General features: G+C 37.8%; 1 protein-coding gene across 7 annotated transcripts in view; it reads right to left on the reverse strand.

Annotated features, from left to right (window-relative positions):
* Positions 1 to 22,690, reverse strand: part of LOC143897781 (uncharacterized) — an 80,500-nt gene extending 57,810 nt beyond the window's left edge. For 2 of the 7 annotated variants that reach the window (XM_077406688.1, XM_077406681.1), the window contains exons 1-3: positions 16,506 to 16,844; positions 12,987 to 15,185; positions 11,728 to 11,880 (exon numbers count right to left, since the gene is read on the reverse strand). In XM_077406688.1, coding sequence (XP_077262814.1) covers positions 11,728 to 11,806 — 79 coding nt within the window. In that variant the 5' untranslated portion in view covers positions 11,807 to 11,880; positions 12,987 to 15,185; positions 16,506 to 16,844. Of the gene's footprint in view, positions 1 to 11,727; positions 11,881 to 12,986; positions 15,211 to 16,505; positions 16,845 to 21,945; positions 22,105 to 22,165 lie in introns of those variants that run through there. The other 5 variants (XM_077406685.1, XM_077406683.1, XM_077406682.1 and 2 more) reach the window with 5 other exon arrangements.
* Between the last annotated feature and the right edge of the window lie 96 nt (positions 22,691 to 22,786).

The raw sequence follows: 22,786 nt of genomic DNA on the forward strand, positions 1-22,786 counted from the left end.
CGTTAGTCCATATAGGGTGTTATATATGCTGGGTGCAATATATGCGGTAACCGGGTAATAAGTCAACTGAGGTTGACTTCGTTGTATACATTATGCATTACATTTATGTGCATTTATGCGTTTATCATGACTTCTGCCTTATAAATTTAATTTAATTAACAGTAAAACGTAAGACGGCTTTGTTTCCTCTCGTCTGTTAGTACGTGTAATTTCTATCGCTTCTTAACAACTTTAGATAGCGAAATATTTAAAAATGTCTTTAATAATAATAAACATATCATTGCCGGTGCGCCAGTGGACAGAGATCAATGAGATATCATTAGATAGATATGACATCTCTCGAACAGCGTTATCAGAACTCCCGAATGACATTCTTTTGCTTTTGATGTACGAGTATCTTGTTTGAACAGATGCCGAAGAGGTATTTTCGGAGGAGACGCGCAGTTCAACAACGACGAGTAATAACGATAAGAAAAATTACAGGAAATTACATTTGAAAATTCAATTTTGCGAACAATCTTATTACGTTTTAAACGTGTATTTATCTGTTCTTTTAACATGGTTCTTTTAAAACAGATCGTTTCAAGGCAAAAAGAACGCGCGTGCGAGAAAATAAAAATAATAGTAAATAATAATAAATACGTATTTCTCAGAAAGAGGTAGATATAATGTTTATAGTATACATATCAATGCGTTTTTACAACACGATACTGTGGATTAAAATATAATCTTAACCAACTTTAATTAATCGAATTATATTAATTGATTCTGGATCTTAATTGAATACGCTTTCGGAAACGTTAAGTGATTCCAATTTCTCTCACCAATTTTTCACACAACGTTTTACTTTACATATTTCTCTGGAAAAAAAAAGATATTTCATGTCTAAATTATTTTCTGTTCCAAAAATACGCGTGGACAATATTTTAATATACATTGCTCTAAATCAACTAAATGTTTTTCTTTTTGCAAACAATGACTAACTGCACGGCTTTCTCATTTAATGATCGCAATATTTCTTTCGCACAGAACTCTGAAAATAAATAATCGCGCCGAAATAAATTATCTTCCTTGAAATACACGAAGCGCATGGCAGGTGTGTAAAAAAACGTATCTCGCTGTATTTTTACGATGCAGATGTTGTTAAGAATCCACTTTTATTTAATTAATTTAATCGAATCAAAATTTAAATTCTAGATCAACTTCGTGGGTCCCTGGAAAAAACAACACACACCGTCCTTCCGCGCTCGTTAATTTATTTCCGTCGCGTTTCGGCGCGTCACGTAAGCACACACGAGTCGCGAGATTAATACCTCGCCCGATAATAGCCCGATATTAACCGGCGGCAGCGGATCGCTTTGTTTCCGCGCGAGGACTCGGCCTTTGTGTTTCGCGTCGCGCATAATTTACAATAAAAAAATGCGCGGGTGAGAACAATAATAAGCGATCGGATCGGGATGGCGATCCGCTTAAGAAGACATGCCACGGGGATAATCGTTTTCAGCTTGCATTCAATGCGGTACCGTCATCGTCCCGTCTCGCTTTTAGCCGCGTCAAGGTAAAACGGCGATTACCGAAGTCCCGTGGTCTGGAAATGGAAACGCGCGCTCGACGAAAAGGATACGGGCACGGGCATCGCGCGCTTTTGCATCTAACTCAATAATCGGTTTTTTCCTTCGCGAGATTCATATATCGAATATGTAAATATGATGCAAACAAACGTATTATACGTAAATGAACAAATCGCGCAGAACTAAAAATACCCCTCGAAGCATTCCAATCCTTCGTTTCCCGAATGTATCAATTAATTTCAGTCCTGATCAGTTTATTAATTTAATTCTTCTAATATCTAATATGCATAAAATACATTTTCGATTATTATGAAGAGTCTGTTCTTGTGTTTCTCGCGATTTGGGCCGACGCTGTGCTGCGTCGAGCATATGAGCCAACTTGTCAGTTACGAGTCACTCAATTAAGTGATCAGGTATAGCCGAGAAATCTAAATCGTTAAATAGTTAGAGAGGTGGTTTCGCTTTTCCGCGTGAAAGAGTTAAGTCGCGAGCCCCCCGAATCGCTGTGAATAAGTCGTCGTCGAAATAACGCAAAACGCTCCAATTGGTAGCCCTGAAGGGAGCCGATCGGCGTGGCCGATACGCGCCATTGTCCAAGGATCTTTTTCACTCAATCCTCAATGAGAAACCCGTTCCGAACCGAGGCGGAAGACTTTTTGGCCGGTCGAAGGTCCTCCGGGCCCACTTTTCTTTTTTGCCGCCGCGCGCACGGACCGCGCAAACCAGACTTAAGTTTCCATTCACGATAAACCAGTCCCGCCCGCGGTGTCGGACGATACCGCGCGACCGCTTGGACTAGTTCCGTTTGCGCTGGGGGATTAACGAGAATCAGAACGCGATCGGAAGCTCGTTACGTTTCTCTCTAATCGTCGCGAATCGCGTCGCCAGATCGCATTTTCCCGTCGGACTCGATATACTCGGGCGTATATATATCGACAAAAAGAAAGAATAAAAAAGAAAACACATAATTCTATAAACCGGTTAGTTTTGTAACCGCGGAAAAATATCCGACGACGCGACGTCACATATATTCAGGGTGATGGTTGTTCCGATTATTATAGAGCCGGTTTCCTGATTAGGCGTCGCGAGGACTAAATCTAATAGAAAGAAAGAGAAGAAGAGAGTCACCGGAGAAAAATATTGTTATTGAATTTTAAAACGTTTGTTATCTCGGAATCCTTGAATTCCAGTGTCCTTCGGGTTCGGGAAAAGTAATAAAATGTCTGCTCGTTTTAAAGCCTTTGATTCCAAGATCCTTGATTCTGAGATCTTAGGGTTTTACAATCGTCTATTCTCTCGCTGAATCGTAAAGTCGTTTGGATTATTAAATTTTTATCTTATCGAATTCTTGAGACTGTTTCTGAGAATCTTGGGCTTTGGAAACAACTTTTATGCATCCCCTGACAACGCAAATATCTAATATATATATATATATATATATATATATATATATATATAATATATGTAAAGTATCTGTGATATTAAACGAAATCGATTATAATACTTAATTCTCGTAAATATTCTTTACGTAAATTACTTCCGCGAACCTACGAGTTTATTTCGCTTAACGTGAAATTTTGCATAAGAATATAAGATATATTAAATAATGTGCGAGGAGTGAGGAGAGATGGAAGGCTCGCATGCATTCGATTTGATCGGGCTTCGTGATCGGACTGTCGAATGGAGCCCTATCAAAAACCGCGAGACGGCTATATTCCCGAATTAATAGGCGCCTTGAGAGGCAACTAATGACTCCATTCGAATACGGATGCATGCCGAATAGAGTATTCGATACATGACGTGACTCGCATTTATCGTCATATACGCGCGCGGATGGCCGTCAACGTTTTCCTGAACCGACGACCAGGCTACACTTTGCAGACGACCTTCCGCGCAATAATTGCACTCGCATCCTTGGTGTGGGCGCGTTAATCCGCCCATAAAGCGTATACCCCGCGACCGACGTTGGATGTCTCGAGAGCGCACTCATCTTTTGACGTCTCGAGAGCGCGCTGGAAGAGTTCGCCGCGAAAGGGTTTGCCCGGCCCCGGCCGGAGATATCCGAATGACAGAATTAGCAATACAAATGGGATTAAACTTAAACGTTTACTTAATGTCAATTTTGTTTTGAGAAGATTCCTCTGGACTAAAGCGATTTTATAGAGATTTATATAAAAGCTTTTTCATCATTTTTCTCCTTTACTCGCGTTATTCGCGATTTACAAACGAAAATCTCAGTAAAATAATACGGATTTTGGATTATTTTTTATATCGGTTCTATTTAGATTCGTTTGGAATTTTTATTTTAAAAGTTTCTGCGGACATGACTTAAATATTCAAGATACATTCTCAAACAGGCAAATGTACTTATGATCAGAATTCTGGGGATCTTTATCAGGGAACAACTTTTATCAGTCTGCACATTTTTCGGAACACTTGGTGTAATTTTGTTATTTTACACTCTGGGAAAAATTTTTATCGATTTGGGCCCACTTTAACATTTTGGTTAGTGCCCCTTAAGTGAAAATTATCTTTGCGTATACTTAACTGAATATCGACAGAACTAATCGAGAGAATTGACTAGTATAACTTGAAAATCTTTGAAATAGATATAGAATAGCTAATTACGATTTTTAGTTACGCGGTGTTATTTCTAGTCCAAATACGTAAAATTGTAGGGTTACGATATTCAAACAATTTGATTACTATAATCGTGGGTTCCCAAATTTTTCCCAGAGCACACACACAGAGAGAGAGAAAAGGTCGTCGTTTTCTCGTGCCCGCGATAAAGCGACGCGGCGGCCATGAATATGGATGCGGAGGATTCGCGATGGCGGCCGATCGATTACCTAACACGTAACAGGACGGCTTTCCTCCGAGATGATACGTAATACAAAACGAAGACGTAATCGGCCTCGGATCGCATCACGGCGCGCTCCCGTGCACCGGAACACGATGATTTTTATGGAAATTTCTGCGCACGCACGAGGCAAAATCTGCCCGAGTTGGGAGGGTAATTAACTGGCCGCATAATATGTAGATGCAGGATGTCAAAACAATTTTATCATACTGCGCGCATGTAAAGCTGTATATGATCAATTTTATATACGAGTTTCAGTAAATTAATGTAAAAAGCTCAAGTATCTATTACTCGATTACCATATATTAAAACGTACGGGAATGCCTGGCGATTGTATTTACTAATTAACATCGCAATGTCGCTCGACTTGAAATCGGTCCGTTTCAGATCCACGACGTTAATAATAAAAGAAATGCAGGAATAGAAATCAAATTTATTTCGACATTTTGTGCAATAAAATTTAATTAATAAAATTGTATTAATTATATTTTAACAGCTATATAATCAAGACGCCCGACAGAGTAAAAAATGTACAATTGAAATTTAGCATACGCATTGCAGTATATTTCGAACATACCAATCCTATAAAAAAATACACATTTATTAATAAACATTGATATACCATGGCTTTCTATTATTTGAATTATTCAGTTAAAAAGTAATGAGCGAAAACTGCACTTGCACTTCAAAGTCGCTAAAAGTTTAAACGTGAACTGAATTAATTACAATCTAATAAGGATTAAAGAAACAATTAGTGCTCTAAATATATATATTGTAATAAAATAATTGAATATATATAATAATAAAATAATTCATATTCCCACTTTTCTCTTCGCTTATTCCGTGAAACAAATGAATAAATCGCGAAATATTTGTTTCGATATACGTAGCCGTACACTCGATACAAATCGTTGATCATATATAAGAGTTAATTAGAAACGCGGGCTGATAGTAGTTAATCCTAGAAAATGATCACGTTTTCCTTCGCGATATCTATCGCGATTGCGTTTCGATAATAACTTAATAACAAATAATGACAAATGGAACGCCGTTGTGTGCCGACTCGAGTTTCGCCACATGAATGGCAGCAAGGTGACTGTGGTGTACGACACCAGCAGTGCGCCGCAACAAATGCCGAGTGTGTGCAATGATGTGTGCAAAATATATATTTACAGATAAACCCAAACTCTAAGAGCTAGCAAACATGAATGAACATTTATGGACAAACATAATAAAATTATTTTGTTTGTTGTTGAATTTGCTGAATGAAATTTATTTTCTATCCCCCCGGTTAGAAAATACGGCTAAAAAAACTCCTTTGTTTCCGGCGAAACCCAGGTAGAACGTAAAATTATAATGACATCGTGATGACGTTATCATGATTTTATTCATGTCTGGACAGCATAGCTTTTAAGTGATGAATAAAGTCATGATAACGTCATTACATGATGTCACTATAATATGAGTTTTATGTTCTACTTGGGATAATAGCGATGCACGGGTATTATATCGGTCCAAGGTGTGTGTTGGAATAATACATATTACATCTACTTCTTTTCTTTCTGAGTATTAAACTTCTAAGCGCTTTCAAATGATTTGGAAAGGCCTCTTGGGGTCTATTACGAGCTATTTTGCAAGTCGATTGGGTCGGATCTTCGGCCAAATTCATGTGACTTTATTCCTCTTGGAACATAAAAGTTGAATATAAATAATAATAATAAATTAAACTTTTATCAGTAAAATATATTTTAGTCTTAAAATTCAGATTCAACATCAGATATTTTTGTCGTGTTCTTTTGGGAAGAGTAACTAATCAATTATTCATATTTTTATTAAAGTTATCAATAAAGTCATCAAAACTATCAATCTCCAGAATTATTAATTATTTTAAGGTATTAAATTGTTGGTTATAAAACATCCTATATATATAGATATATTTGATTATAATTTCATGATAATATTATTATATTGCTTCAACTTATCAAAATAGTAAATGTAACAAAAGTATAAATTAAAGGCACAGTTAAATTAATAGATGGCAAAGAATTTCTTATTTTGTGTTCGGTGCACGCGCGCACGTACAAATCCACCTTCGTGAGAGAATTCCAATATCAAGTTATTCCTTTAATATTACGTCAGTTGCTATATAATTATCATTTTAATTGATGTGTACTACTTAGCACATTGTATTATAATGATTCATTGTTACATTATTTCACATGATTAATTTTATAAATACCATCGGGACATCGGTACTTTTAGCATTGACGTCTAAATGCCAAATAGGCCACATGTAATTTTCGAGAATCATCGTTCGGATAATTTCGCAGATTACAACGTTCAAAGTCCAGATAGGAGCGGTAAAAAAAAAAACATCCTCAAAGCATCCTGAACAAAACTCCAAAGGATAAGTCTCGAAGTCATATCTCCGGGATCACCGGGTCTCTGGACTTTGAGACTAGAGATGACGCGCAGATGGAGCGGTTCGTTGCTCTCGTGACTCGCATGATCGCGACATGACGTCACGGCGAATTATTCGGCGAATCATATTTCCGTTAATGAGCGAAATGCTAAAGGAACCGCGCCTTGCCGTAATCGCCGACTACGGGCATTGTTAAGCATATAAACGAGTGAGTGAGTCAGTTGTTATCATTTACATTATAACCATTCCAGTGACTTCCTGCTGCCGCATCTTAAGAAGATCGTTCACTACAACATTGTCCACTAACCGGTGTGTGTCCGACAACCTGCATGGCCATTAATTAATCTCCCGACAGCGCTTCGGAGCAGATCTGTTGTGAGATATGCGCATCGTAATTTCTTTTGTGTTAAAAAGTTCGGAGAACAGGATGATCAATACTTACGTTTATCGAGAATAAACATTACCTTTTCTTTATCTATTTACCGCACTTAAATGAATTCTTAGGATAACAAAGTTGTGTGTGAGAATACGAAATGCTCCGGAAATTCTTGTTCAATGGGACCCCGCATTATTGATTGTGGGCAGAATGAAGAAATTCAATTTGCATATTTCGAAAAAACCTCGAAAAATCTATAACTGGTACTTCTTGTGCGTTTGGGTAAAAGAATTAGCAATATACTTCCAATTTTTATAACGTCTGCAGAGCTGCCGGCATTCATATCGTATATGATAATTTACTTTGCAAAAAGAAAAAAAGAAACAAGTTCACGTTACGTAAGCATCGTGCGTCTTTTTAACATTTAGTGATAAGATAAAACATCAGTGTTTACTTATTTCCTTTTGTCCGCCAAACAGCAATTTTTATAGCGCTTAGAAATATCGAACGTACCAAGAATCTATTTGCGGCCGGAAATGAAATAGAAATATTCTCATGCGCGAGGAGATAACTTTAATTAGCTGCGGCAAAAACGAAAAGTAAGCGGATTTAATTTCTTAACACCGCAGCTTCTTCGTAATATCGCGTAATTTCCTATCATCGAAAGATGAGAATCTGGCGATGATAATTTTTTTTTTTTTTATCCGCGAAGATCGCGAGAGAATCTCAGCAATGTGCAGTTTCCAGATTCAATTAGGAATTCGCATGCTTAACGAGACTGGGACGTGTTTGCGCGTCTAAAGTGAATGAGAAACGCACGGGATTTGATTTATTTACCGCGCCACGAGGACGCGCACGTGACGCGTCGGCACGTGGCGATGCTGTTACCTCCTCCGCCAGGTAGGTAACGGCCGAGGCTCGAGGTAGGAAACGGCATCACGGCACACCGATATACCCCATCCGCTGGAAGTCGCGGAACGAGCCGCGGAGCATAACGACCTTGAACTTGGAGCCGCGGTTGCCGCCAAGAACCGCGGCGAGTTTCATTAGCCGCGACGACGAAGGCGTTCCGCTTCCGATTACCTAACGAATCCTCCGGGCACGAATGACGGATTCAACTATACCCGAAACTCGTGCGTCTTCAAATCCGAGACATAAAAAGTTTGCCCGTTCTTACACCTTGGGGCAGAATCGATTCAATGCGTAATCACCAAGAAACGTCAAGTCATGAAACTGGGAATTACGAATTACGTTTAAATAATTTTTTCCTAATATGATTCTACAAATATAATAATATGATAATTTAATAATAATTTCCTACGAATGTGTAATAATTTAATCATTATTAAAGTTTCTTCGTACAACAAGCACAAAGAGTTTATAAAACATATAATATTTCTTTTTATCAATCTACCATTGAAACGTTCCGAAGTTGATTCGAGTCGATTTTTACATATCGAGCTTCGAAGTTGTAAATAGATATTCGAATAAAGATATCCTTGAAACTTCTGAGCTTTGTGATTTTTGGAGTCTTGAAAATTGAAAATATATCTTCAGAATTTGTCACGTTGGAAACTTGTGCTACGCTTTGTTTCTTCGTAAGTCGTGCACATTTCGAATTCGAAATAGCTTCTTGTACATTTGTTGTAAATTTGCGGGATGTCTTAACGTGTTTCAATGTCAAGGATTAGTTATTTTTGGATCCTAGCGAAGATTCGCGATAAGGAATGCGTGACAGCGAAAGCGCAATTGGAATAAACGAACGTCACAAAGCTAATTGGCTTCTGTCTATTATCACGCACCGATAATGTAATTGTTCGCTTATCACTATACCTCCCCTTTTCCTCACGTCTTCTCTTTTGTTCCTTACAGTCCAACTTAGATTAGATTACGAAATTTTACGTTTTGCCATGTCACGTGAAAACGCCACGTCACGCGAACACAAATTTTTTGTGAAATTTCAACGTTAAATTCTTTCGAAACGCACGATTCCGAGCCCGCTAAGATGACAAACACACACCTCCAGAAATTTTTCAAAAAATTTGAATTTTAATTAAATTTCTATTTTAATAGTCACGGATCTTTTAACAGCTTCCAAGTACGGAACCGTGTGAAGTGGGATATTGTAACGGGCAATAAATTCGCGCGCGCGGAAATTATTGCAAATTCTCGATGCGCGGACGGTCGCAAATGGTCGGTAGTAGATTATATAAAGTAACGTTGGCGTAATTATACCGGTTTTTTTACGCAGATAAGTTCTATTAATCACGCCGAGCAATACTATCTACTCAGCAGATCGAATAATATACCCGATATCTAGATCGGACAAAACGCGCCTCGGGATATAGAGAGAACTTGGAAAAAATTATTAATTATTTATGACTTCGAAGATATTGTTACGCTTATTAAAATTTATCAGGTATTACTTATTCATTGGTCTTGATATTTCCGATGAAAATGGTGCTCTCTCTGTTTTAATGCGGAATTTAAAACAGAATAAAATGTTCCCGCACAGAACGGGCGCCGCTCTTAAAAGTAGAAGAAATTTTCGAAAAATTGCTAAAGAGTTTCTTTTTGGAACGCCGCGAACGTTGCTCCCGAAACGGTTGATTCAAAAATATGCGAAGCAAGCAGAGACGCCGTTCTTTTCGATTGCTAATCAGAAGTCTCGGACAAAAGTCCGGAGTATCGAAAATAGATCTCAAGCGAGTCACATGACGGGCGGGAGTCAGATCTCGTGCGCGCGGTCCATTTGCAGGCCTCATTTGCAGCGCGCGAATGAGTCCCGTAAATGACGTGCGGATGTTTATTTGACGGCGATGTTAGCGGTCGTGAATCGCGCGCAAATTCGCGTAATTTGCTTGCAAACGCGCGAGCGAGCCGACCAATGATACTTAGCGAGCGTATTATTAGCGTAACGCGACACATGTCGCTTTTGGCGAGCGCGATCGAGCATTCAGGCGCGAGACTCTCTTGTGCGGTCTCTCGTAACTTTGAAAAACAATGCGCGTTTTTCCAGGAACCTGCACAAAGAGTGTGTTTCGTGTGACTTCGCTTATCTATTTCGCGCAATAAACCGCAAAAGCTAAAAAATTGGCAGTTTTTTGTTTCCTCCGCGGAGGGAGCCAATTTTGAGATTGCGACCAGACCAGTATTTTGAATTAATAGGTTTGATATTTAAATATTATACATATATGTGTGTACGTAAGATATATATATATATATGTTAAAAATATATGATATATATTTTTCAATACACATTGATTTTTGCTATCGCGAGCAAAAGAAAATTGCACGAGTCACACTCTCTACCTGAACGTCAGAATGAGAACGGTCGTTATATTATAAACCCGATTTATCCTTATATTCCGAGTTACATTCACTATTTGTGCTGCGTAGCTTTTGCGGCGCATAACATTGTTTACGTAACAATCGCCTCTTATCCGAAGAAATCTCGATGAGCAAGGGAGGGGGAGGGGGGATCGAACGTGCGAATCATCGACGTACAGTGGTCTAAGATCTGAAAAAGCTCGCCAGACATTGAGCTTTAAAATTTTTATTTTCAAGTTATAAGATATGCAAATACAAATATCCATTACGAGATGTAATAGTTACTCTGTTTGATTATTTTAATATTTATTGATAATTTAGCAAATATCTGCCTATAAGGTTAATTTAACGCGCGTGTTTTATAAGTGTGATATCGCATTTGCTGACACTATATATTAATATATTATAGTTTTTAATTCTTTCGTACGATGAGAGAGAGAGATATTTTGATCTACGAGACATAACATCGTAAAAAATGCAAATTTTTTTTCTCGTAATTTATAATTATGTTCTTTATGCAGTACAAGTTTCGTGACTTTACATAAATAAGATTGCCGATATAAAATGCGTGACGCGACGTGACGCATTCTTTCTTGTTTTATATCATATAATTTACGATGTGCGAAGAATAAAAAGAAAATTAGATATTCCTATTAGGTCTCAGCGGAGAGCACCAGTTTTCAATGTGTATAGAATTCATTCAGTAAAAACAGGTCGCAGACATTTGCGACGCGTCCGTCGCACACTGTTTTATTGTTCGAAGTGCGAAAATTCTGTTCAAAAATTATAGAATAAAAAAATTTAAATTAAAATTAAATATTTAGCCAGGTTTTTTTTCAGATTTTAGACCATCGTACGGTGTGCCTCACTCAAAAATATAGAATGAGTATCGGTTATTCAGTTTGATTAAACAATAACTTGCTTGCGTGATGAAATATCTAGACTGCAGATCAAAATAGAAAAATGACACGGATACCATAACGAGACTCGGAAACGTTAGGAAAGTAGAAGTCATTGCGATGAACAGAGTTCGACGTGGTTTCTTCAAAACGCGGTTCTCGACACTGTTCTATTATAATTTTCTCTCTTTTCTTGCTCTTAATTTTTCTTCCTTAATTTTAATGCGAAACGATATTGTTCGATGAAAATATTTAAATAGGAGACTCACCGATGCCCTCGACGACGTAACGATCCTTGGCGTCCATGTTCGTGAGCTCGGTGACGCTCACGACGATTCTGACGCTCATTGTCCTGTCCGCGTCCAAAAGTCTCGAGTCCTACGGAGCGTCACAAGGCCGGGCATTCGATGTCTTCTTCCAATCTGTTGGCAGACAATAAGTCATATGTTAAACACATGAGACTTGAGTATCACCGATCTTCCTCAGAATGCATTAGTAATGTTGTTGTAACTTTCCGAATAACGATATTCGATATCTCTCGAATTATTAAAAAAAACGCCGGTGGTTCCCCGTTTTAATATATAATTCAGTTTTATCCATTTCTACTAATGCGGTTTAACTTTAATCTCTCTCGGTTTGACTTACTTTTTTTTATCTTCTTCTAATTCTTAAAACTGGAAAAAGATTAAAAGTAAGTTAACCCGAGATTAAAGTTAATCTACATTGACAGAAATGGACATTAGAGACACATTCGAGACGTATGTAAAGAGGCATGATTGCGGAAAATCTTTTTCGTATTTTGTATTTAATTCTATCATCTTAATTTCTCTCAATAACAAACTCCTTAACTTCAATGTATAATGTAAATAAGTTCGTCTGCACGGATAAATTACATAATGGAGGGTTACGTAATTGACGATGCGATTGGGACGTCGCACGCAGAAATAAGTCGAAAATATAAAATAAAATTTTTCCTCGCGCTTTTGTTTTTAAGATAACTTAAAAAATTTCAAGGTTTAATAATATTTGTATATTTTTTAGATATTCTTTAATGATCTTATACATCGTATTTATACTGGAATTTATCTCAGATTTCGAAAATTAAGTTAGTAGAAATGACTTTTTGCATCTTTTTACATTTCGCAGTATATTAAAATGTGCATTTAAAAGGATACAAAGATATTTTTACCTTCTCAATTTACAAAATCGATATTTTTTCAAAAATAAAGCCTTAGACGAGATCTACATCTCATTTATAGATCTACTCATCATCGATCGTGCGTACCACAATTAAATTACAGGAAATTTTCTGTAATGTTAAAATTGGTAAGAAATGATGATTTCTTCTGATATTTTCATTCAGAAGAGCATTTCATAGTTATCCCGTTAAATCAAATTAAGAAGTCGTATTCGGGGTATTTAATTTCTGTTTAACAGAATCGAAAATTAATCCAAATTGACCAAGGCGCGGGAATAAAACTCGTCTAATCGAAAAGTCCGGGGTCGTTCGACATGATCAATAACCAACCTGAGACGAGAGACGATCTAAGAATCCGAAAGTGCCTACTTCAACGCTCGGGAGGACACTCGATGCGCGAGAATCGGTAATGCGCGTCCGCGCGGGCCGAGAGCCGCGGCGAGTCTGCGTGAACGGGCCGGACACTTTCATTAACAACACAACACCAACAAACACGCGAACGAGAACGTATATATACGTCACGCGCGCGGCCGTCCGAAACTTCAGTAACGCGCGTTCTCGCGAATTCCCGTAGCGTTTCTGCGAAGGCCGTTCAGACGCGATCGCTGATCCAGGAAGACGATGTGAGACGTGTCTGATGATATCTCGACAGGAAAAGACACTTGGAACGTCCTTCGCGAGTAAGGCTCAAGTGTCGCCTTGAAGCCGATGGTGTTTTCTTTGAGAACGCCCGATGATATCTTTCTTGGCTTTCCTCCTCAGGCTTCCGCGGACGTTTCCTTAAAGTTTCCGTCCTCCCTCTCATCAGAGCTTCCTAAGGTAACTGTCTGATATTTGTTCTGCTTCTCCTGGAACTTTCCTTTAGCCTTTGTAGCCTCTACTTCTAAAACTAGCTACCTGTGTCGCTTTTGTATATACAAGTTTAACCAATGCGATTCACTTAAACTGACCAGCATATACCTTTTCACCGAACGTTAACTTCTTCACTTTAGCTAGTTTTGAAATCCTTCTTTAACTTTTTTAACTTCACTCTGTATGACGAGTATTACACAAGTTTTATTTTTTTCTTAATACGCAGGTCTCCGTTATAATCTTCAAATTGTTTAATCTTTCGCTCAACTTTTCAAGTTTCTCTCGTTTATGTCTGTTTCTCAGTTTCTCGTCAGATTTTCCACGATTTCTTTGATCTTTCAAGTTTTCTTCCTTTTTCTTTTCCTATTTTTTTTTCTACACCTTTTCCTCGATCCGTGAAATCCCGTTAAATCGATTTACCGGATTACCGCGGTCTCTCCACCTGCTTTGTCCCCTTCAAAAGCTTCCGCTCGTTCAGCTTGACTGGTGGAACGCTTTGCTTCTCACTAGATTAGTAGAATCAACGGGCCGGCTTTGGCAGCGGCGGCGGCGTCTTGTTACAGGTCTGCAGCGCGTTTTCCGCGGCCCATAACCTTGACGAGTCCCACCCGACGGTGTCGGTAGCAGCAGCAGCAGCAGCAATAGCGGCAGATTGACATTACGTAAAGCCGAAGTTGCGGAGCTTGATTCGCCGACCCAGCGTCGCGACGCCCCGCGGCGCTTGCACGCGCACTACCTCAAGTACCATTCTTGTCTACCTGCTATGACGAAGAGTTATCGATCTTCACCGAACCCGAAAAGTGGAAAACGGTCGGCTCTGAAAATAACAATCAATCGCGAGGCTCGAGAAGGAAAGAAGAAGGAAGCTGAATGCTCTATGATCTTTCTTTCTGCAGAAACGTCTCTTCAAAAGAATCGAGGAGGATAAGCGATTGTTGCCCACGAAAGAGAGAGGAAGTATGTCTTCTTCTTTGATATAAACGCGTCACCGACTGTTCCTTGATAGTGTCTTCGAAGTTCTAGAACGTCTCCGGAAAAATTCCTCGAAATCGTCGTGAATCTTCTCACGAACAAACATCTTTTAACGTTTCTCATTAATAGCATTTCTTTCAAAGGATATTTTTCATTGAGGGCTGAATACGCATTCATGAAAATTATCCCTCGGAAAATTTTTCTTCAACGAGTATAATCTTTGAAAGAATTTTTCTCCGACCTTTTTACGGAATAATCCAGCTGAAAATATATCCCTTTAAATGTGCTTCAGGTAGACGTTTCTCTTTCGGGTTACCTTTTTTCCTAGGATATATTTTTCAGAAACTGCCTTCTTAGAAGTACCTCTTTGAAAAGATCCGTTTACGAACAGCTATTTGTTGGAATATCGACGATGTTTCCTCGATTATCGCTTTTCCGTTTCAGAAGCGAGTCGAAAAATATATTGTGTCTCATTGATATTCTAATCTGATGTTTCTATATATTTGTCTCTCAGAATTTTTCCACGTTGCGGTAGGCCGGCCATCTTCTTTCGCGTCGAATCAATGGCGAATAATCGTCGATGCAATTAATATTCTTCACACACCGATCCTCGTATATGACAAATCGTTCAGCTAATGGATTATCGTTTCTTTATTGTGGCGGACAGTTGACGTTGTACGATGTGTGGAAGAAAACAGCCTGCTTCTATTCATCGCGAACGGATATTTTGCTATATATTATGACAATTTATCGATGCGATTTATCTTTCTTAAGATATTAAAATATTATAAATCAATAGCTAGTGCATATAATTTTGAATATGTATAATCGAGAGCCAAACTTTTCATTTAAATCTAACTCATCACCGATCCTAATTTTGCAATGATTTATTATCGCGTTATAAAATTTTTAAAAATTTTTCTACTCCTATCCTTCGATCGTGTATTATATTCGATAAACGTGGAATTTATTTTTTCGTGTGTATAAAAGACCGATTTATCTTCTATAAATAGAAGAATAGATACATAAAAATAAAAGAACGAGTCAGATATTAGAAGAGCGATATATGTAATTTCAACGAACTCAGATTTCGCCGCTGTAGGTCCGCGCGAAAAACGATCTCTGGATTTGTTCGGATGGATCCCGACGATCGGCGCGAGGACCGTATTCGCGCATATATTTATTACGGCCGTGGATTAAATTCGCTGAGGCTACATCGGCTGTATACTGGTTTCGGTCTCGGAACGAGACCTTTAAACGCGACTTTCGGAAACCGATCGATCGCTCAGAGATGATACCCTCCTAGATCGCCGATGCCGGTAAGTGCGTGTTTACGAGATTGCGATCGACCACGTGGTGGACGTGTGGAATTACAGGTATGACTGGTCCCTAAAGTGACACGGCAATCCATGCGCCACGTGATTCCGCGAAGAATATACAATGCGCATCTTCCCGCGATGCGACGTGACTAAATCTTCCGCGACAATTATTAATAATACATATTAATATAACTTGCAACAGAATATTGCTCTTAATATGATTAATAATTAAAATAGCTATTAATATATATATATATATATATATAATTATTATTAATTAAACTTATCACAAAATGTTCAAAAGCAAGGATTAAAATTCTTGAGGACAATTAGATCCTTCGCAGTGCACAAGACGTTGCACAAGTAATGAAGCCATTTTAACGGAAATTTATACAGTTTATTGAATGCTACGTAAATAAAATTGCCTAGATATGAATTTTATTTATCGTTAACAACCGGCAGTAAGATATAACAAAAGAAATCCGTCAAGAAAAATCACGCAATGATCATCAACAATCTTTCGACTTAATTAACACGTCTGACAATCGAGTTTCTACATTAAACACGCCAGTCGATCGATCTCGAATCTCGTAAATCCTCCTCGAAATTCAAGATCCACGTCGAAATCAGCATTGATTCGGGAGGAGAATTTCGTACATCGCGAATCTCTAAATTATCCCCGAATTCTTCCACGCACACAACGAACCATTATCTCTCCTCGCTATCACTGCCGGGCATCCCCCGAGTCGAAGATCACGTGCGATTACGCAATTGACTTCTGGTCGTGAGCACAGTTTTCCGACACGCGACGACAAACGAAAACGAGACAACTACTTAAACGCGGGAACAAGACGAACGCTCGGACGACAAGTGCGACAACCTCGGTCGCGCGCGCGCGCGGCGGTCGCTGCGTATAGCGAGCGCGACAATAAGTAAATCGTAAATCGCTACGCTGAGAAAAGAGAACGAGACGGGCGGACGACAGGAGTCCGCGACAAGAATCTCGGGAGAACCTGCGACAACCGTATATACGTCAGACTGGCGGAAAGCCAGTCGTTCGCCGTCGTAACGACAGGTGTTGTTGGAGAACCCGGAGGTGGGGTGGGTATGCGCAACGAGAGCCCAGGTGGGGATTGTATCTGGCTCGAAAGTGGGGTGAAAACCTTCGCCGAGAGGAGTCGACCTCAGTTGTTGCTGCTGCGCGCAGCATCTATATGTCATGGATCCTTGATGTGACTCGGATCTCGGATAGAGATATTCCTCCTGCCGTATTAGAGATGGAGGAAAGAACAAAAAAAGTCAACAGGAAGATTGGGAGAAAGCGAAAACGAGATTGGAAAAAGATTCGGGTGGATCCGAATTTAAAAGTTGACACATTTCTACACAATGCACACATCATTCCTTTTAGTTTTAAGCCCACTTCAGGCGATCGGTAATTCAAAATGGAATTTTATTTATAATTTTATATGCTGTTTGCTTAGACACACACACACACACACACACACACACACACACACACACACACACACACACACACACACACACACACACACACACACACACACACACACACACACACACACACACACACACACACACACACACACACACACACACACACACACACACACACACACACACACAAATCAGAACACATTATAAAATATATATCAGAATATACTCGCAATATGAACGCGTAAATATATGCATATTCTGATATAATTTTTTTGTACGGCATTAAGTTTAGGAGATATACAATTGTTTTCATTAAAATGGGGCACCATGCGGTACATGTGTACATTCCCTTTAAATGTTTCCGTATTGCAGACAGTGCACATGAGATTATAAATAATTAAATTCTGTCACGAATTACAGATAGTCTAAAAAGAACTTAACTTGATCGTGTTGTCATGGCTTTTCTACTTCTATTTTCGATTCTTTTATTCATATCTTTTGAATTTAACTTTGTCTTGTATTGAAGAAAAACTTGCACATTTAATGGTTAAGAAAATTGTCACCTAGAATAATAATAGTAATTTGACGTGTTACATGTATTCTAAACTGATTTGAAATCCGCGCTATCTTATATTAGCTGTAGAGTGGTTGCAATATCACCATATTATGAATTCCCGATACGACTTAGATTTTTATACGAATGTATTCTAATAAACATATTTATCTTTGGATCTTATTCGTCAGAAAGTATCGCGCGTGGAATAACAATAATACTTCGAGATTCGATATGTATCTATATAATACGTATCAGAGATCCTTGAAACAACTTCGATCTCTGTAGAGATATTCCGTATAGAGAGACACGTATACACCTTAATTCTTAAATTACACGCTTATCTTTTATTTCTTAAGGAAAGTTGCTTTTCAGCATTACTGCATTACACATATATGCACGTATACGTAAACAAGAAATGTCTGATATCGATTGAAACGGACCGGAAGAACTTCGAGATCGTATCGGTGGGAATTACCAATAACACGAGAAAACGATCGGCGATCGTTAATCACGAGCTGATAAACGTTACCGTTATTATATATAAAAAGCGATACGCCACTAATTATGCCTGGTTTTATTGCGCACTTTGAAATTTAAATGTTTGACAAGATGATGAAGTTATAACCGATGTCTTTACGTAATAAAAGAATAAAATTAACAGCGATAATAAAGTAAAGCGGCGGTAAAATTATGATTCCATTAAGGAAAAGAACGAGATCATTATAACTAATTGAAATAAGTAAAAGATATAATAAAATAATTCACAAATTTGTATGTTATATAATAATTTATCCCTGTCAATTTATAGCTTTAATAAATTCAAGCAGAAATTATTAAATCAAAATGTAATATAATTGAAGAAATTAATGGATAATAATAAATTAACTGTTCGCTTAGTATAAAAACAACGTGTGAGAAGGGCTGGCGAACTAGCCGGGTGTTCTTGCTAAAATATTTACTTTAAAAACAATAAACAATATACATACGTTTCGGCCTTAAATGTGGCCTTCTTCAGTGTAACATTAGTCGGTCTTTAAAGAGTCGTTACATTAAAAATTTAAAGACCGACTAATGTTAGAGTAAACTCGGGTTACACGGAAGAAGGCCACATTCAAAGTCGAAACGTATGTATATTGTTTATTGTTTTCAAAGTAAATATTTTAGCAGGAACACCCGGCTAGTTCGCCAGTCCTTCTCACATGTTGTTAGAAATTAATAGATTAGTCGATTAAATTAATTAATTAATTATGATTAATCGAAATAACTCTGTTAAATTATAACAATTAACTTATTAATGATTTAAAAGACGAAAGTAGGATTATATTGATTCAAATTATTATAGCTAAAGAATCTATTTTTTAAAATTAAGTATATTCGTAAAGTAACTGAATGATTTTTTCTAATCTTATTTTCGTAAAAGGCCGTTGCCGGATAAGAAGGATCAATGTGCCCCCACGCGGATCATGATTATTTTTTTTCCTTTGATTGCTATCAGTATTACCTACAATTTAGTCAAATATTATAGCCCTTAATATTGAACCGTTTTGTTGTAAAAAATAAAAATAAAAATTTCGAAAATAATTCATATCTTTTGATCGGCTTAACCGATTTTGATGAAGTTTTAATATGTTGTAGATATCATTGAGACACATTTGGGGAAAATTTGGGAAAGGTACAACATATGTAGTATAGATGATATATCTACAACATATTAAAATTTCATCAAAATCGGTTAAGCCGATCAAAAGATATGAATTATTTTCGAAATTTTTATTTTTATTTTTTACACCAAAACGGTTCAATATTAAGGGCTAATATTTGACTAAATTTTAAGTGACACTGATAGCAATTAAAGCAAAAAAAATGAGCATGATCCGTGTGGGGGCACATTGATCCTTCTTATCCGACTACGGCCTTTGTTATTAGATTAAAAATTAAAATCGCGACTTCTTCAAAACGGCGAAGCGATTTGTTAAGAGACCGTTAGGAATTTCAGTCAAAATTCGATGATGTAAAAGTTAATCGTATAAATTACATATAAACTGTTATTCGCATTCATACACATGTACACCCATACATGTACGCGTGCGCATTCACGCATATGCACACATATGCAGGAAGTATAATCGCGATACGGCTATTAATAACAAACGCATTACAAGCAAGTATTACAAGGTGAATTACTTAGGAAATGAAAAACCGGAGATACATTTGTAACAATTGTAATAAGTTACATAATCGTGACGCTTAAAAAAACGTATTTAAATTAATCAATATTCGCACGTGTAAGGCAATAGCGGAAGTGATAGACACGAGATACCGCATTAAGGAAGTATTCCGACCAATTAGAGCCTGAAAAACTAGCAATTTTGATGTTTAATTTAAGGGGAAAGATCGGACGAGAACTAGTACCATCACCGTAGTATGAATGTTGACCGCGAGACGAAATAGCAAAATGAAAACTAATGTAAGACGGAAACAAGAAAAAAAAGTACTTCCATATAAATGGAGGGGTAAAAATCAGAGTGGTGTAAGTCAAATTTTTTTTAAATATTTTCTCGTGTGCATAAATGCAATCTGTACAATATATATGATAAATTGCATCTATGCGCACGAGAAAATATTTAAAAAAATTTGACTTACACCACTCTGATGTTTACCCCTCCAAATACAGCTATATCTATGGGTATTTTGCACAGATTACAATAAGCTTACAAAAGGTTTTTTTATTGCACTGGACTGCACTAGAACTTGTTCCTTTTGCCAAATGTCAAGCATATACCTATTTCACTTAAAAAAAAAGTGTATACTAGTGCAGTTATAAAAAGCAAGTCTGACTCAATGTCAGACAGTAGTAATACAATAAAGTAGCGTCCGGTGACGGCTGACGGATCAAAATAGATGTAAAATAGACCAAAATAGATACCATGTCCGTCTTTCAACGCAGTTCTCTTACCTAGGAATGTTACAGCCTTCATCGAGGGCACGTGTTTGTTCGGACGAATGCGAGCAATTATATATACGATTGGACGTGTTATTAATTAACATGGATTATGTCCAATTCGACACTTCACACATTACTCCATATACCAGTAAGTATATTTCGCTTTAATGCTCTAATGTTTCATTAGCGTTGTTCATATTATATAAATGGGCCAGTCTAAAACGTTCAATTCTAATTTTCTTATTGATGATGAGTAGATGATATATATATACACATTACGGAGATTCTATTTTGGTAAAACAGAGTTAACATTTTTAACAAGATGTATATATATGGCGCGCCTGCCATGTATTACTATACAATCCATATACATGGAGGAAAAAACAAAACAATTTTATTTTATTAATCATATTGCAAATACTTGTATTCTGTATAAATAAGTGAATAAAATTTAACGACATTGAAAGATATTTAAGATTGTATAAATTATTTTTCATGATTTATTATTGTATATGTATAATATATTGTATATGAAAATGTCCTCCATGTAATCACGTTATTAAAAAATTGATTTAAAGTTTATTTCATCAAGAATATGCTAGATTTCGCACATTCTATATTTAAAATATATGGATCTTCGAGAGAGAGAGAGAGAGAGAGAGAGAGAGAGAGAGAGAGAGAGAGAGAAAGAGAGAGAGATGTTTGGCTCAAATAGCATAATTGTGTGCATTTTAAATCTCTTTTTCTTTCCTTTTACCTTCCTATATCCCTTTATAATGCATAACAAAATATCGCAGTTCTTCATACACTCAAATTGTAAACCCTTCAATTATACTATACATCTTTGAATGAATGCAAACGAAAATTTATGTTGTGTCAATGACGTCACGTATATACTGCTTCGAAATATAATTTCACCAAGTGGAATTATATAAGATTCAAACACGTCTCTCGCTTCAAACATCATATCATTTGTAGTGGTATGTCAGAGAAGTTTCTCTCTGGTAGCGCCCAGAGAATTGCGCATTCGAGTTCGGCACCCAACTCCGCACGCGGGGGGTTCGGCTACGTGTTTACCACAAATTGAATATCGTAGAGCAAATGAATAAACGAATAATTTCAAAAAATAAGTACGGGAGTTGAGGAAATGAATTTCGAAGGAAATTCAGTTAAATCAATTTATACACTTACGTAGCGCCAGCAAAAACGTCTCTCGCTCTTGACGTCATCAATTCGTTGTAATGTGAGGAAATAGGAACGCCGGAGAACCAAGGATCTGTATGGGAAACGATGATTTGATACTTCAATCGAGATGTTCGTTCAAACTTTTCAGCGTTTCGCGAATATTTACTACGCGCATATAGACATAGCAAATTGCAATGTGTTGCAATGTGCAATGCGCAAAACGTACCTGAGCGATGCGGAGGCCCGGAGGCACGAGGCACCTACACCTACACCGCGACGCGTTCAACGGTGCAATATGGCGCGAAAGCAAGAGCCTCGCTCGCGTTCGAAAAGTCACACGATGCGCGCGCAACCTCGCCTGCCTCGCGCCGGTCGCGTCCGTTCCGCGGAGTCGTGCGTCGTCGTGCGCAAAGCGACGCGCAGAAATGAGCGGCGTAAGAAAAATAATCGATTCGCACGCGTCGATTATGATTTTACGATTTGACGCTCGGTCAGTATATTCCTAGCGCTGATCTGCGTACATAAAACTGTCTTGAAAATGCAAAAAGCGTGGCGCGACTTCTCATCGAACGGCGCGCGAAATTGGCCGCTAGCGCCGCCAATGATCGCGTGACCGCACGCGATCGCACGTCGTCTGCTTCGAGTTCGCGAAAGCATCGAATATTGCGCGCGCGCGCGCAATGGGGATCATTATAAATTTCAAAGAGATCAGATTTTCAATGCTGCAAGCACAAAATATGTAATTTTTTCTTACGTTTCTTTCTCGTGACATAATAGAAACGTAAAAAATGAGCGTATGATTAATTTTCCGGTATCTATAGCATTGAAAATTGAACTCGGTTTGAAA

The sequence above is a fragment of the Temnothorax americanus genome, unplaced genomic scaffold (assembly GCF_048541705.1).
Source record: "Temnothorax americanus isolate GAGA-0224 unplaced genomic scaffold, ASM4854170v1 Scaffold21, whole genome shotgun sequence".
In the NCBI taxonomy this organism is placed as follows: domain Eukaryota; kingdom Metazoa; phylum Arthropoda; class Insecta; order Hymenoptera; family Formicidae; genus Temnothorax; species Temnothorax americanus.